This window comes from Mustela nigripes, chromosome 2 (genome assembly GCF_022355385.1).
Source record: "Mustela nigripes isolate SB6536 chromosome 2, MUSNIG.SB6536, whole genome shotgun sequence".
NCBI lineage: Eukaryota > Metazoa > Chordata > Mammalia > Carnivora > Mustelidae > Mustela > Mustela nigripes.
In genome coordinates, this window is record NC_081558.1 from 85,576,521 (window position 1) to 85,591,667 (window position 15,147).

Consider the following 15,147-nt stretch of genomic DNA (forward strand, 5'->3'; position numbering starts at 1 on the left):
GACTGATGAAATCGGAAAGCATGCCCGTGCAATTGAACAAAGGTAAGGAAAAAATACCAATAAATCTGAAGAAAACACTTGCAATGTAGCCTGGGATTTCCTCACCTGCCTATGAGAAACCACCTTCCTAGAAATAGAAATTAATACAATATTTAATTATAAACAATCAATTGTATTAGATCCTTTTTAAGTTGCAGTATCAGATACCATATTGTTCTTAATAGGAGCACGTTATGAGGTGGTTTGTTAAGGTATTTCTTTCACATGCATGTCCTCATATGCTTAGGACTATACTGTATACTCCTGAGTCCCATGGATGCCCGCAGTCCCAGAGATGTGGCATGAACTGTCACCACGCAGAACTTGAAAGTGGTCCACTCTGATTCTGCTAACATTGTGTCCTGGTGCTCCTGGCTGGAGGAGAGAATGGGAAACGGGAAGTTCCAACACTCAGTAACATTCCTCCATGTGGTTGGTACTGGCAGAAGCGCGGGGCAGGCAGCCAGACATCGAGCTGCTTTACCCCTGAGGAAGACCAGCCAGACTCTTAACAGGGAGAGCAAAGCTAAACAGAACCGCGAGCAGCCAGTGAGTGAGTCCGCACACCAGGACTTAGGGCCATCGAATGTCAGAGCAGAAGAAACTCGGGAGACCATGCAGTCCCTAGCTGCCCTCCAATGAGCGGGGGCACTGCTGGCGTGGCGGAGAGTGGCCACGGCCTCATGCAAGCGCATTTTCTGTGTCATGGCTTTTCTGTGCATCATCTCCTGCGTGAACTTTACTTATAAGACAGCCCTTCAGGTTCTTACTGAGAACCTGTGTCCTCTTATTTTCCACAATTTACAGAGAGCTCTGTATTAAGTAGCCCTATTCATAGCAGATTAGAAACAGCTGCATTTATTTTTAGTGGTGGGACTCTGCTATCTATGCTATATTAGAAGCAGGAAATAGTAACATGATGGCAGAAAATCTACAAAATTCAGCCCTGAGACCTCACAAAGGACAGAGTCTGTGGCCATTTAGTGTCAGGACGAATATCCTGAGCCATGCCTCAGTCACATCTTAAAGGGTTCCCTTGTTCAGGAGCCATGTTCAGGAGCTGGTTTTGAGAACAATCGTGTACCCTTGGATCAGTATGAAGACCTTAAGCCACATTCCATATACTCTGCTTAAGAAGATTCATCCAAAATTATTAAAAATCTTAAATTGTTGACATTGCCACTGGTAAACTTAAATGGATTTTATTTCCCAATGGCACAAAATAATGAGTATTACTCAATAATGAGTATATGTTTATTCTCCCATTACCTGGTGTTATCTATCATTGCCTAGATGAAGTATTAGACTTTATATAGTTGGTTTCTATTAGAATATTCTGGTTGCCTTGCATAAGATTATCTCGTTTAAAACTACATTCTTTTCTTCTTAATGTAGAGTTATCACACATGATTTAAAGAAAAGAGGACTTCAGATCATTAACACATTGTAAATGTATTTTAATGCCAGGAGACATACATGCCCACTTTCAGAATGGAAATGAATGTTATTTTATATATTTCTTAATTGTACTGTTTTATTGTTCTAACCAAATATGATTTCAGTATTGCTTTGATAACAAGCCATAGTCAGTAGTAATTCTAACTGATGGCAGGCAAATGAGTCAGAGAATCTCTTAATGCTATAGCTTAAATTTTCTGAGGAACCAAGCCAAATGACTGTAGAAGTATAAAGTTGTATCTCTAAGGAAATGTCAAGTATTAATATCACAGTAAGTGAGAAAGGAAGTGCATGAGGATGGAACAATTGATGAAAACGAAGTCCCCAGTTGTAAGGAGACAGCAGTGCACTTAAGCAAAGTATTGGAACATGAGTATCACTAGGGCATTTTGTAACTGATCCCTGTGCTGAGAGAGAGTCTCCTTGTTTGGCAGCTCTTTTTTTTATTTCTCTTTCTTCTCATGTCAATCATGAAAAGCTTGTCTACTTTCATCTCAAAGGTAAATATTCCTGCTACTGCCCCTCCCTGCATAAAGGTGTGAATGAAACAGTAAAAGACAGAGAGAGCAGTTGATGCCCGTAGAAGCCACTGGAGGTCTCATTGACTCACCCGTGAAATGAACTGTAAGCAAAGTCCTAAAGCCTTCTGACGACTTGCTTCCTCACCCTGAAGTGAGAGGTTTGGATTGCTCCCCGGGGGAGCCTTCCAGCTCCAAACAGCTATCAAGATGTATTTGTTAACTCTCCAGCATTGGTTCTTTACACTGGTGTAAAGTACTTCTCCAGCATTGGTTCTTTACACTGGTGTTTCTCACAAGTATCCTGCTGTGCTGTGACAGTGACAAGTCTGCAAGTGTGTCCCCTGATCCCAGAGATGGTGAGCACAGTCTACACCAGGAGGCTTGTGTTGGAATACGGCTTCAAACTATCTCAGAACGGTCATCTACTTGGTGCCTTTGAGGAGGGAGAACGAATTAGCCCTTTTAGTGTACTCTGCTGGAGAATTTGAAATTTGCTTTGAAAAATGGTTGTTTCTAAAAATGAAAATGCTTACAGTCTTCATAGGTTAGTTAGCTCTTGATGATTTGTGCTAATGTAGGGGAACGGTTGTATAGAAAACCCAAAATTCACGTATATTTTGCTGGAAATGTAAACTACTTTGAATATGCATTGGGAGCAGGGTCGTGAAAGAAAGAAGAGGGAGCACAAATGTTCCTCCATAACTTTCTGGTGGTACTTAATATTAAAATGAGTTTTCAGCCTCTAAATACACACTAATAGGTGATCCAAAAGCAGCAGAGAAAAATGAGTAGCAAGCATAGAATTGAAAATCTCCTTCAAATAGATAGAAAATAGACCCTCCATTTATCAGTGAACAGAGAGTTAACTATATTATGAAAATTCAGGACCTGATAAATTCTGCTAAAAGCTGTTTATTGCTGTTTCGAGTGTGTACCTATTTATAGATTTTATTTCAGTTACAAGAGATAAAGATAGATATATATCTCAAAATGTATGTACTGTTAATTGATGGGGACGATATGATTACAACCCAGTAATTTCCAGATGAGCTGTCTGTGCTGTCAGTTACAATTGTAGCAAGTAGTCAAGGCACTGAGGGTATGTTACATAATTCAAAAATTGATTTTTTTACTGTTGTATAAAAGCTACAGGGTAAGAAAGTCTGTTAGTCCTACATTATCAAACATGGAAAATATGGTATCTTTTAAGAAGGCTTGGTTTTTAGTTCATTAACTTCAATATAGCTTAGGCCTTCAGAGGCCGAGAGGCTGATTCTGTTGACAGTGACTGTGCCTAGTGTTGAACTTGGTCATCCAGGAAGGATGTCAGAGAACCACAAAGTCTTCCTTCTCAATGGGAGTATACCTCAAGTTCTTCACAGAAGTACCCCTTGTGCTCGTTTTCCTTTCTTTCCTGTACTTTCTCCCCATTTCCTTTGAAGTCAAACACTTCTTTATTTTGAGCATTTCCCATAGGTCCAATTTGTGAATGAAATCTTGCCTATAATAAGTATATCAAGTTTAAAGGCTCTGCAGTTCACAGATTTATTTTTACATGTTGACATTTTAAGTACATGTGGTAACTTATGAAATCTTTTCAATACTTACTATGAAATTAGAGCTTGTTTAGGTATTTATCATATCACTGAAGAAATTGGATTCAAGTTTAGTTAAAAATAATTTCTGTTACAGGAGGAAATCCGCTTCAAAAGAATGCCTACTTCTTAGTAAATGCATATAACTTACTTTTGGATTAAGAATTTTTTTAATTAAGAAAGTATTATATCACACTACTATTTCTAGCTTAGTGAAATTTCAGCAAAATCTTTTGATCATTCAAGTTTTCCTCTGCTTTAGACTAGGGGCAATTTGTTGTTGTTGTTGTTGTTTTTCTTGTACAAAAACATGCACAGAAGCTTTTTAGGGAATACTTTTTAAAAATTATTGCCTTTAAAAATACTTTATATTAATTTTTCTGAAATTGTATTTTGTTTTACTGTACTTTTAGTAATTAGATTGATATAAAAGTATTATGAAAAAAAGTAAAGTTGATTTTTTTTCCTTTTTATGAAATCTAATTATTTTTTCTTATGAAATCCAGGCGATGTAGTTACAGGAAGCGATGCTCAGGTTTCTGTTCCTGTCCAGACTCTAACTGACCTCCAAGGTACAGTTACCATGGCAACGTAGTAATCTCTTTGCCTGCAGTCTTATCATTGCCTACTCCAAAATTCCATTTTTCTTTTTGCCCACCCTCCATTCATACTGTTGATCAGTTCACTACCATTGTTCAGCCACTGAGTGGCACTGCTGTTCAGAACAAAAGTCCCCTCTCATGTCATACCTTAGTGATGCCAAATCTGGCTGTGTGTGGGTTTTCTATGATGTTTGCACTGGCCTCTTTTCTTGCAAAATATGGTCACTCTATATTTTGTGGTTATTTTAACACTATGCTTGATTTGGAAGGTCACACTAAGGTGTTCTTTTTGTTGCATAGGTGCCTTGTGCAAGCATTTTAACGGATCATTTCTGAGAGTAAATGACTTATATGCTGTTGGATGCATATTTTTACATGTATTAGCCAGAAGTACTGTGTTTTACCTGAAAGAATTATAACTGACTTTGAAATAATTGTTTAAGTACAGGCTTTGTATCATAAATCTTATTAACAGAATCAAAGTCCAGTATGACAAATCTCTGTGTAGTAACTGGCAATGATTTAAAATAAAAAGAGCACATTTAAATACCATAACCCTTTGTTCAAAATCTAGAAAAAAAGTTTTTTTTTTTCAGGAATACAACATAATAGTAATTTATATTTAGCTCCTCCAATGGAATATTTAAATGTGTAAATATTGAAATTATTGCATTGATCTTTTTATTAAATCATCTTTTAGCTAAAATATGCCATAAAAATGATTTCTGTATTAAGGTAAAGCCTAGACTAACTTTAAGAATCTCCCATTCAGGGGTGCGTAGGTGGCTCAGTCAGTTAAGCATCTGCCTTTGGCTCAGGTCATGATCATGGGGGCTCCTGGCCCCAGGATCAAGCCCTACTTCAGGCTCCCTGCTCAGCAAGGAGTCTGCTTCTCCCACTCCCCCTGCCCTTCCCCCTGCTCAAACAAATTAAAAAATCTAAAAAAAAAAATAAATAAATCTGAGCACCCCCCACCAGCTGGCAACTTTTAAACAAGTGTTTTGATATTCCAAAGTTAGTTTGCTAACTTTTTAAAGTTAGTTTACTGAAAAGTAGATCTTTTGCTGTGGAATCTCAGTTTATACCTATGGAAAGAGAGTTAAAGGTTGTCTGACTTTTGTTTCTATGCTATTGCTCCGTCCATTTTTCCCTACAGACCAGAGCCACAGCAACAGTTTGCTTTTTGAATAGCATCCTAAAGAGGGGGGTTATATCATTTTGCTCAGATCATTTGTGTCATAGAGTTAGAATCATCTTACTCATTTATTCAGCAAGTATTTGTGCAGTGCTTACTATGTGCCAAGCTCTGTTCTCACTGTCTCTTGGCTTTCCCTGCGGCTTTACCGGGTTGCTTGGGCATCAGCCCGTGCTTTAGATGATGCAGGCAAGCGGCCGCAGTTAGGAACCAGCTCTTTTTCTGGATACCCAGTTCAGAATTCCTCCTGCCTGCCGTGCTTTGACAGAGGCTGTGTCAGCCTGGTAGGGGAGGCCCCAGCTGCTTTGTGAGACATGAAGCCCAAAGAAAAAGCTTTCAGTCTGTGATGATGATTGTGACAATGGTAAGAAAATGAGACAATGCCAGCCCTGATTTGGAGAAGTCACCTTGTGTGTTCCTCAACACACTTCCTGCAGAGTGTCAAAAAGCAAGGGGAAGTAGAAGCCAACCAAAATAGTGGTAGCAACAAAAAACTTTCTAACAATCTAGGCTTAATAGGATTGGTAATAGGAGAAGTTGGAGAGCTTTGTCAGAGATACCATGCCTGTTATAGTCTCCTATGTATTTTAAGAGTAGATACATCTACAAGGGAAATAAAATGACCATTTAGACTTTCCCAAGTATCTGTTTTCAAAGTAATGGAGTATATTCAAGAAATGAAGTAAATATTAACACTTCCAGTGATTCTTTGATTGTATGTTTCATGAGATTTTATATTTGTATCTTTGCCTTTAAACCATGATTGCGTGGGCTTTCTTATGTTTTTGAAGAAAAACACTGACTATAAAATGAATTCCCATAATTTAAGTCAATAAATAGTGTTTGCAAAATTATTGGAAAGTTCCATTTTACATCTCTCAGTGCAGGTTGTACCATGGGAGAATTTGTCAAAACTTAACTCAAAGAGCTTACTGAAAATTATTTTTGGAAATTGCCTGGCTACCCCAGAAACTTTTTTCAAGAGATATTTAGGAACCTCAAAGCTTTAAAATATGGGTACACATACACACACAGACACACACAGACATTACTTCCAAAAAGAATTTAGAATTTCCAGCAACAGAAGTATACAAGTATTATCAACTAATGGCCCATTAGGAAAGAAATTTAGATTTCTTAAGTTATTGCCATAAGCATTTTTAATATTTACACTTGTGTGTACATATTATGTTGTGGATATGAATATGCATACAGATATGCACACATAAATATCATTGTATAGCATTTGTCAGGTTGTTTTAAAAATTAAAAAGGGAGAAGAAGATCAAAAATCTCCCTGTTCAGATAACCATCATTGATTTTTTTAAGCGGAGGAGGGGTAGACAGGTAGGGAGAGAGAAAGAATCTTAAACAGACTCCACACCCAGCATGGAGCCTGACACAAGGCTCCGTCTCACAATCTGGAATCATGACCTGGGCTGAAATCAAGAGTTGGACGCTTAACTGACTGAGCCACCCAGGTGCCCCCACTGATAACATTCTTAAGGCAAAACTAAAACATAGAACCTTAGGCCATCCCTATTAATTAAAGCCATTATATAGAAAAAAATCCTCTGCTTACTCCATCCCAATGGACTTGTTTCTGCCAGCCCATTTCCCTAAAAGTAACCATTTTTAAGTTTTTTGTAATTCCTTCTAGGAAAAAAAAATAGATTTTAAATGAAGGAGTGATGTGTAAGTCACATTAGCACAGTAACAGCTCACATGTCTGGAGATGACTCCCCTCTGGACCTTTAAGAACAAAGCTTTGACAGAAATGCCCCAGTGCAGATGACAAGCAACAGGCTGGTACAACAATGAAAAGAGAGGCCAAATTAACTAGAGTAGAACACAGTAATGATAAAAGGGGTGAGAAGAAAGACTGAGAAACCAAAAGCTGTTCTCGTGAATGACCCTATGTTGGCCACTCTGCTTCTTGATGAGATATGGATGAGATATGATCATCATGAAGCAGGACAGTTTCATTGTGTTCTGGATAATCACTTTAAGAAGTCAGAGAAACATATGATAGGTGAAAAATTGGGGGAAGCATCAGTTAGTTAGAAAATGCATTTTTGTGGAAAAATTAATTCCAGAAGACATTGAATAAATGAGTTTTTGGACTGAGAACAAAAGCAGAATTTGCCCTTTACTTTCAAAGACCTCATTCCATTTTTCTTCAACTTGAGATTACATGTGCCACAGCCCACCTGGTATAGCCCTTACCAGGGGAGGAAGGGGTGCAACTTTCCCCACCATGGGCTCTGGAGTTGGGTCTGGGTTTGAATTCTGCCTCTGTCACTGCCTTGCTGGATGACTTAGGGAGGTTATGCACCCTCTTATCTGGGAAGAAAAAAAAAAAGAGCAGCTGGTTCAGGGCAAATCATTAGAAGTTTCCACAGCCCCTGTCCCCCATAAGGACTCAAAAGTGCTGTCTGCTTGGGTGGTGGTGATAAGGGTGGCACTAGTAGGTGTTCGTTGTTGTTGTTGTTTTCCAACTACTTCTGGTTTTCAGAATCAAATAATGAAACAGTCAGCTCAACACCTCTGTCTTTCCTTTTCTTAATCGTTACTCCTGATATCCTATAACCACATGTTTGCATGTGGGCACATCCAGCAGTGCTTAGACTAGACTGTGGTCAGACTAGAGCAGGTCTGCTCCAGGGGCTCCAGGTGCAACCTGCTTCCGCTCACTGTCTTGTGACACTACAATGTGTGTTTTTAATGTGTAAACATCAGTCGTCTTGCTGTCTGTCATTCAAGTCTGTGAGGTAACAAAATGTCACCAGATAGGAGCCAGACATATCTCATTCCCTCCTGGGTCACTTAAGTAAAGTCAAGGTGATCCCCTTTCCATGGCCACAGCACTGGGCTTCCCAGGCCTTTCCCTTTTGGCTCTTCCGAGCTATGCACTCCCACCAAAGACCCCCAGGCTTCCTAGCCATGTGAACATTTTGCCTTTGGGTGTCCCATGTCCAGTTCCTCCGGCTGGTCTCCAGTTTTCAGGGGTTCTGCCTGTCCATGTAGGAATTCCACCTCCCCTCCCAGTGCCAGCACTTACTTCCCCTGGAGTTTCATGAGAGCAGAATCACAAAAACATGATGGTGCTCAAGACATATTTTCTCCATTTCCCCCTTTCATCCCTCCCAGCCGTTCTGTAGTGAGGGCTCTTCATGAGGTCTGGGACGCTCATTCAGTCAGGTTGGGCTCTTGACAAGGACCTCCACTGACACATAGCGCTTAGGACACAAAACTTTCATCGGATGTTTCAGAGAGGAAAAGAAGACGCAAGATTTAATATACCTAGACACATCCATATTGAGTCCAAAAGGCACCTCTGTGCACTTCAGAAAAAGCTCCCACTTCCCTGCAGGGGCAGCTCACGCCAGGACACGCATCTTCACAGGCGGAACCCTAGAGCAGGTCCTGGACGCCCGCCGTCCCGCTAGACAGTCTTGTGTGTGTGGCCTGTGTGGTCATCCTGTGCTTAGAGCTGGTTCACTGAAGTCTGTGGGAGGAGCAGCCAACATAAGAATGGTCCTAAGAGGGAGGAGGACTAGCAAATCTGCCACCCGCAGTACCGCATGTTAGACTCCCTGCTCTAGATTTGGGAGTCACCGCTGTGCTAGTCACGGTTTATGTGTGCCTCATTCTCTGAAGTGCTCAGCCACACTGAGCTTTTCATGCCCATTACCCACTCGGGGTACAAGGCATGTAAGAAATAGACGTCTCACTTACAGATGAGAACCGTAGCTGATGAAGGCTCAGTGAATTGTTCAGGGCCCCACAATTAGGTAGCCACTGGGCTTAGACTCAAGCTTAGCTGTATCAGACCCAGCAAGTACCAGTTTGAGGAATTCTGCCTTGTAAACAGCCTTAGGTTCAGCCCTTAAAATCTCTTGTGTGGGCAGGTACAGGAGATTGCCTTACTCAACCAAGCTCCTGTAATTCTTGTGCTGCTTTCCTCCTTCAAATCTGTAGTGACTCCCGTCATCTGCTGACAAGCCTGAGAACAAAGTGCAGTCATTGAGCTCCCTGGCTCTCTTTAGAGCCTCCTCTTCCCTCTCGCCCTTCTCTCTCTAGGGCTGGATGACCAAGAGGGAAAATAAACTCACATATAGGGTACCAGCAACTTCTAGAAAGGATTTATTTGATTCTTCTTGCCCCCAGAAAACCAATGAAATAATTATCAAATGAAAAAGAAGCACTCGGGGCTCCTGAGTGGCTCAGTGGGTTAAAGCCTCTGCCTTCTGCTCAGGTCATGATCTCAGGGTCTTGGGATCAAGCCCCGCATCGGGCTCTCTGCTCATCGGGGAGCCTGCTTCCTCCTCTCTCTCTGCCTGCCTCTCTGCCTACTTTTGATCTCTGTCTGTCAAATAAATAAATAAAATCTTAAAAAAAAAAAAAAAAGGAAGCACTCTGTGGGACACTAGTATTGGTGTCATTTTCAATTATATATGGATGGCAGGAAGCTCCAGCGGGTTTGGTCAGGTTCTGCCAGAGCTAGATGCTCCCAGTAGCATTTACCAGTTGTCTTGATAAATACTGTGTTCTCTGCCAAAAATGACCATTCCTGAGCCACTGCCTCCACCCCCACTCCTACCACCACCACCTGCTCTTCAGGCTTTAAGATGGCATGCATACCTCTTGTTGCCTGAGACCAGCCAGAGGCTCCCTCTTCTGTGCTTCCAGAGTCCTGTTGTTTACACCCTGTTTGCTTTTATCACCTGGGATTGCAGGCTCCTTAGTGTGCATACCAGTCTGTATTTTCCTTGCACTGCTATTTTTAGGAGCCCTTAAGAGCGCCTGTTGCAGTCATCCCTCATTCTTAGTGCTCAGCAGAGTTTCTGTAGGCATTTCATAAGCTCCATCTGCATGGGGCTTGTCCCCTGGTGTTTGGTTATGAGTGACAGAATATGTGCGTGCCAGTGGTGGCCTAAGAATTGGGTCTTTATTTAGTATATTTAAAAATGCCTGCAACCTAAAATAATTCTCAATAATTGTCATGAGTCAGGATTTCTGAGAAATAAACTGTAAGACAAAGATTTATGGGCAGGAAGCTTTGGGGGAGGGGGCGGTGTGTGCCGTCCAGGTCAGCATCTGGGGAGTGAAAGGAGCAGCGTGGAGCTGAGGGAGGAGTTGAGCTGCTTTGCAAAGCTGGAACTTCTGGGGCTGGGCTGGCACTTTGGAGCCACTCCTCTTGAGGCAAGAAGGCCAGCCTTTATCCTCCTCCCCCAGCCTGTCACTAGATTGGAGCTAATCCCCTTGGGAAGGGACAAGACCTTAGAGAGAGCAACTCTCTTCAGCTAAGGGCTGTTTCCAAAGAGAAATTCCTAAGAACCATCATCAGTCAACACTCCCAGCGGCTGGGAGAAGAAATGCCTTGGCCCTGAGCAGGGAACTTGGGCAGGACACCACAGCAATATATTGAAGAACATGCGTCTGACAATAGGCTTTCCATTTTAATGCAATAAAGAAATGATTAATGCTATTGCTATTGGTTAAAAACTTTAAAAGGTTTATAGAGAGCTTCAGAACCGCTGCACAGCTTCCAGGCTACAAGCTTCTTAAGAATACTGACTGCTCACCTCGGGAGCTGTCCAGGGGAGGCCTGGGCCATGGACTGTCTCATCCATTTGCCCAGTGTGCCATACCAGTGTTGTCGCCTTCTGTGTGTACAAGGCATGGAAAGGGCAGGAAAGTCTGATAGTCCTTTCTTCTGTCTCAAGGCAAGACTCCTCCTGGTGCCTAGGCTTTTCCTTCAGATGTCCAGATGGAAGACCCCCTCATTTCCTTGGGGGACATGTTCTGGTGACTCCATTTTCTTAAGGCCTCAATGTTTGGGGTTCCCAAAGAGAACAAAAATGTTAGTAAACTAGTTCTGTAATTGAGGGGGGAAAATGTATTTGGAGCAGGGGTTTTCTGTGAGACGTAGGCCAATCAAAACCTTTCCAATACTACCACTAATTTGGGACTTGATAATTCAGAGATAGATTCTGATAGGAGCTGAACTTAGTGTTATCTCTGAAAAGGTCATTTGCTAAGCAAACTAACAGATGACGGGGTCACAGATGCACCCACTCTGATGTGAGAATCAGCCTAGAGAGAGGCCCTTGAGCCAGCACCTTGTCCCATTTTTCAGATACTTCTCCCATAGCTGGAGGGGAGCCATGTATCTGTTGCACAGTTAGTGAAAAGGAAAGACGCTCTTTCAAAAAACTGCTGAAGGATTTAGATTTTTTAATATTAATGGTATAAAGTATAGTATAATAATTTCTGGTTTCTGTCCCTAAGGATGATTCCTTTAGTGAGGGGAAATCCATCTCTCTAACCTGTGATGTCTAAAAATTAGAACTTTTCCATTTTCTGTATGTGACTATCGTAGCCTAAATTACATGTGGAAAAGTATACCGGCACTTCATGTTTTAAAAAACTGGCAGCTCTTCTGATACATAAAAATGCATGCATTTTAATAACTCCACAGTGTCCTTATGTTGACAGTGTGAACAAAGAAGTATAGTAATTGATCCTTTATTAAAGACAGTGACTAATGTAACTTAGTGAAAAAGTCTAGTGTTTCATTATTGCCTCTTAATTTTTCCTACAGGACAAAGTTCTAAAACCATCAGTTCATCCCCAAGCACGGAAAGTTTGCCTGGAGGAAGAGAATTCACTGGCTCCCCACCTTTATCTGCTACTAAAAAGGATTCCTTTTTTAGCAACATCTCACGTTCCCGCTCACACAGCAAAACTATGGGCAGAAAAGAATCTGTAAGTATTTAAGGACACTTTTTCTTTTATCCTTCATCTTCCTCTAGAGTACTGCATTTGTTAAAACCTCTTTAGTACTAAGTTTTATAAAGGTTTTAACATGTCGACAAATTAAAACAATTTCATCAAAATATTTTACTTTTATTATTATAAGTTAATAATAGTTTAAGGCCAGTCTGCATTGCACTGGGAGAAAAAAGGAGCATTGGTTTAAAATGAGTTGAATTCCAGATCTCCATCCTTTCTTCCTCTGTAAATGCTTTTTTGTCAAAGCCTGTGTTTTTTTCTAAATTGTAGCAAGTAACATTATACCAAATAATAGATTAAGACCTGTATAAAACAAACCACAGTGTTTTTTCATTTTATTTTATTTATTGAAAAGTAATTTCTTTACCATTTGTTTTTAAAAGTTTTATGCAAATTACTTTTAAATGGTGGTAAACTGATAGCTGCTCTCTAAGGTCCTCCATAAGGAGGGCACTTGTGAGGAGCTTGGAGTGATGAATGGAAGTGCTGAATCACGGTATCACACCTGAAACTTAACACAACACTGTGTGCTAATCGTACCAAAATTAAAACAAAAGAAAAAAAGAAGCAAGAGGATTCCATTTCCCACTCTGGTAGAAGACTGGAGGTTTACTCCTCTGGAAAGTGTAAAACAGAATGTCTTGGACTGAGCGAGGTCAGGCACATTTGAGTATGCTCTACCGGAAGAGGAATGATGAATACATTTGAATACATTTAAATACTGAATCTGAGATCCCCAGGCTTAACCCCACTTGCTTCCCTGCATACCATTACATCTGTCCCTTCAGGGAAGAAATGAGAAAAGTTTTTTCTAGATAAAAGTTAGAAATATTTAAAAACACAAAATGGACTGACATTAGGTGTTCTCCAGGGAACGTTAGAGTAAACCAGTTCACGTTAGAGTAAACCCACCCTGCACAGCTCTGTCCACACACGGAACTTTCTCTTAGCTTTCAGTTCACGCTGCTTTACATGAGTAAGACAGCCAGGGATCACCAGATACTTGAAGAGAGTATCTGTTAGTTAAAGCCCGCCAAAAGCAAATAGAAAAATCTAACTGGGAGAAAACAGTTTATATAAGGGAAGAAAGGTTTGGGGAGGTGGGGGAGAAAACATTTATTCAGAGAACAAGAACAAAAGCTATTAGAAATTAAAATATGATATCTGAAGTGTAAAGCTTAGTAGAAGAGTTGGAATTGATAAAATTGAGGAACTGCCCCCAAGAAAACAAAATATAAGACAGAAATGGAAAGTAATGGAGACAAATAGAAAAAAATTAGAGAACCATCCTAAGACGCTCAAAATCTGAAAAGTAGATGTTCCAGAAAGAGAGAACAGAGAAAATGAAAGAAAGGACATAATCAAAAATACAATTAATTAAATGCTCCACTAATGAAAGTCCTTTGTTTTCAGATTGAAAAAGTCCTAGAAAGTCCCACACAAGTAGAAATAAACCCACACTCAGATACATCACTGTGAAAGGTAGGAACTCTGAGAACAAAGAAATATCCTCCAAATTTGTAGAGTTGAGGGAAAAGAAAGATTTTCATCAAAGGATCAGGAATTAAAATAGCTAAAAATCGCCCATAGGAACACCAGAAGCAAGGAAGTGAGGAATACCTCTAAAGTTCTTTTTTTTTTTTTTTTTTTAAGATTTTACTTATTTGACAGAGAGAGAGAAACCACAAATAGGCAGAGAGAGAGGGGGGAAGCAGACTCCCCGCTGAGCAGAGAGCTTGATGCGGGACTCAGTCCCATGACCCTGAAATCATGACCTGAGCCGAAGGCAGAGGCTTAATCCACTGAGCCACCCAGGCACCTCTAAAGTTCTAAGAGAAAATTACTTATGTCTTTGATTCACTAACTGGTCAAATAATTAAGTGTGAGATTAGAATTAAGCCAGTTTCAGATAATCAGGATTCAAAAATGTTTTTCCCATGCTCCCATTCTCAGAATCCACTGGAAGATGTGGTCTACGAAAATAAGGACATACACTAAGGAAGGGCAATACCTGAGAACAAGGAAATAGAGTATACAGAGCAAGACAAAAAGATTCCTCAGAATGATAATATGGGGAGATTCCAAAACTAAATAGAGCACAGCTGTTTAGCAGGTCTAGAGAGCAGCAGGCCAGCCCAAGTTGGAGCAAGGCAGAAGGTTCTAGAAAGTTTTCTCCAAAAAGATGCTATTTGGAGAACAAGTAATGTATTTGAACAAGTTAAGAGATTTAAACTAAGGGTGAGTTTGGGTTTGAATTAATGATAACTTTATAGAAACCACGCCACTGAAACACAGGACAGTTTATAACTCCAAAGAAAAAAGAGTGTCAGAGAAAGGAAGAAAGATTATGATAAGCCTTATAATTGAGCCCTGACTAGAATTTACATAGACGTTATAATGAAAGCCTATTAACTGTTAATCTAATCAAAATTATGGTGGGGTGGGGGGCATCATGGTGAGGATGACTCAGGTAGCTGAGCATCCAGGTCTTGGTTTCGGTTCAGGTCATTATCTCTTGGTCATAGGATTGAGCCCCTTGCCAGGCTCAGCACTCAGCAAAGAGTCTGTTTCAGATTCTCTCTCTCTCTCAAATAAATGAATAAATAAAATCTTTTTCTTTTTTTTTTTTAAATAATGATAAAATTACTTGGAGAAGGTTGGGTGTGGGAACTGTGTGTTTGCATTGGGAAAGGGGCAAGCAGATGGTAGTGGCCAATAAACCTAAATCTTTATCTTCCACAGTGAAAAATAAGGGTAGTTGTCTCTAGAAAAAGTAAAGAGGGAGCACTATAAGCTAGAGGTAGTGAGATGAAAAAAAAATGGGTGAAAGAACTGAAAGTGGTTCCTTCTGGAGAGCAGGAAGTGGAGGGCGGGGCTGTGTGAAGTGTTTTTCTTAACAGGCCTTATAGAACCATTTGACTCTTCGAGGGTTATATATA

At 40.4% G+C, this 15,147-nt stretch overlaps 1 protein-coding gene across 1 annotated transcript in view; it reads left to right on the plus strand.

The window, feature by feature from the left end:
- The window catches only part of TBC1D5 (TBC1 domain family member 5), a 547,758-nt gene that overhangs the window by 477,874 nt on the left and 54,737 nt on the right, over positions 1-15,147 (plus strand). The window contains exons 18-20 of the mRNA XM_059390875.1: positions 1-42; positions 4,120-4,185; positions 12,018-12,181. Coding sequence (XP_059246858.1) covers positions 1-42; positions 4,120-4,185; positions 12,018-12,181 — 272 coding nt within the window. The remainder of the gene's footprint in view (positions 43-4,119; positions 4,186-12,017; positions 12,182-15,147) is intronic.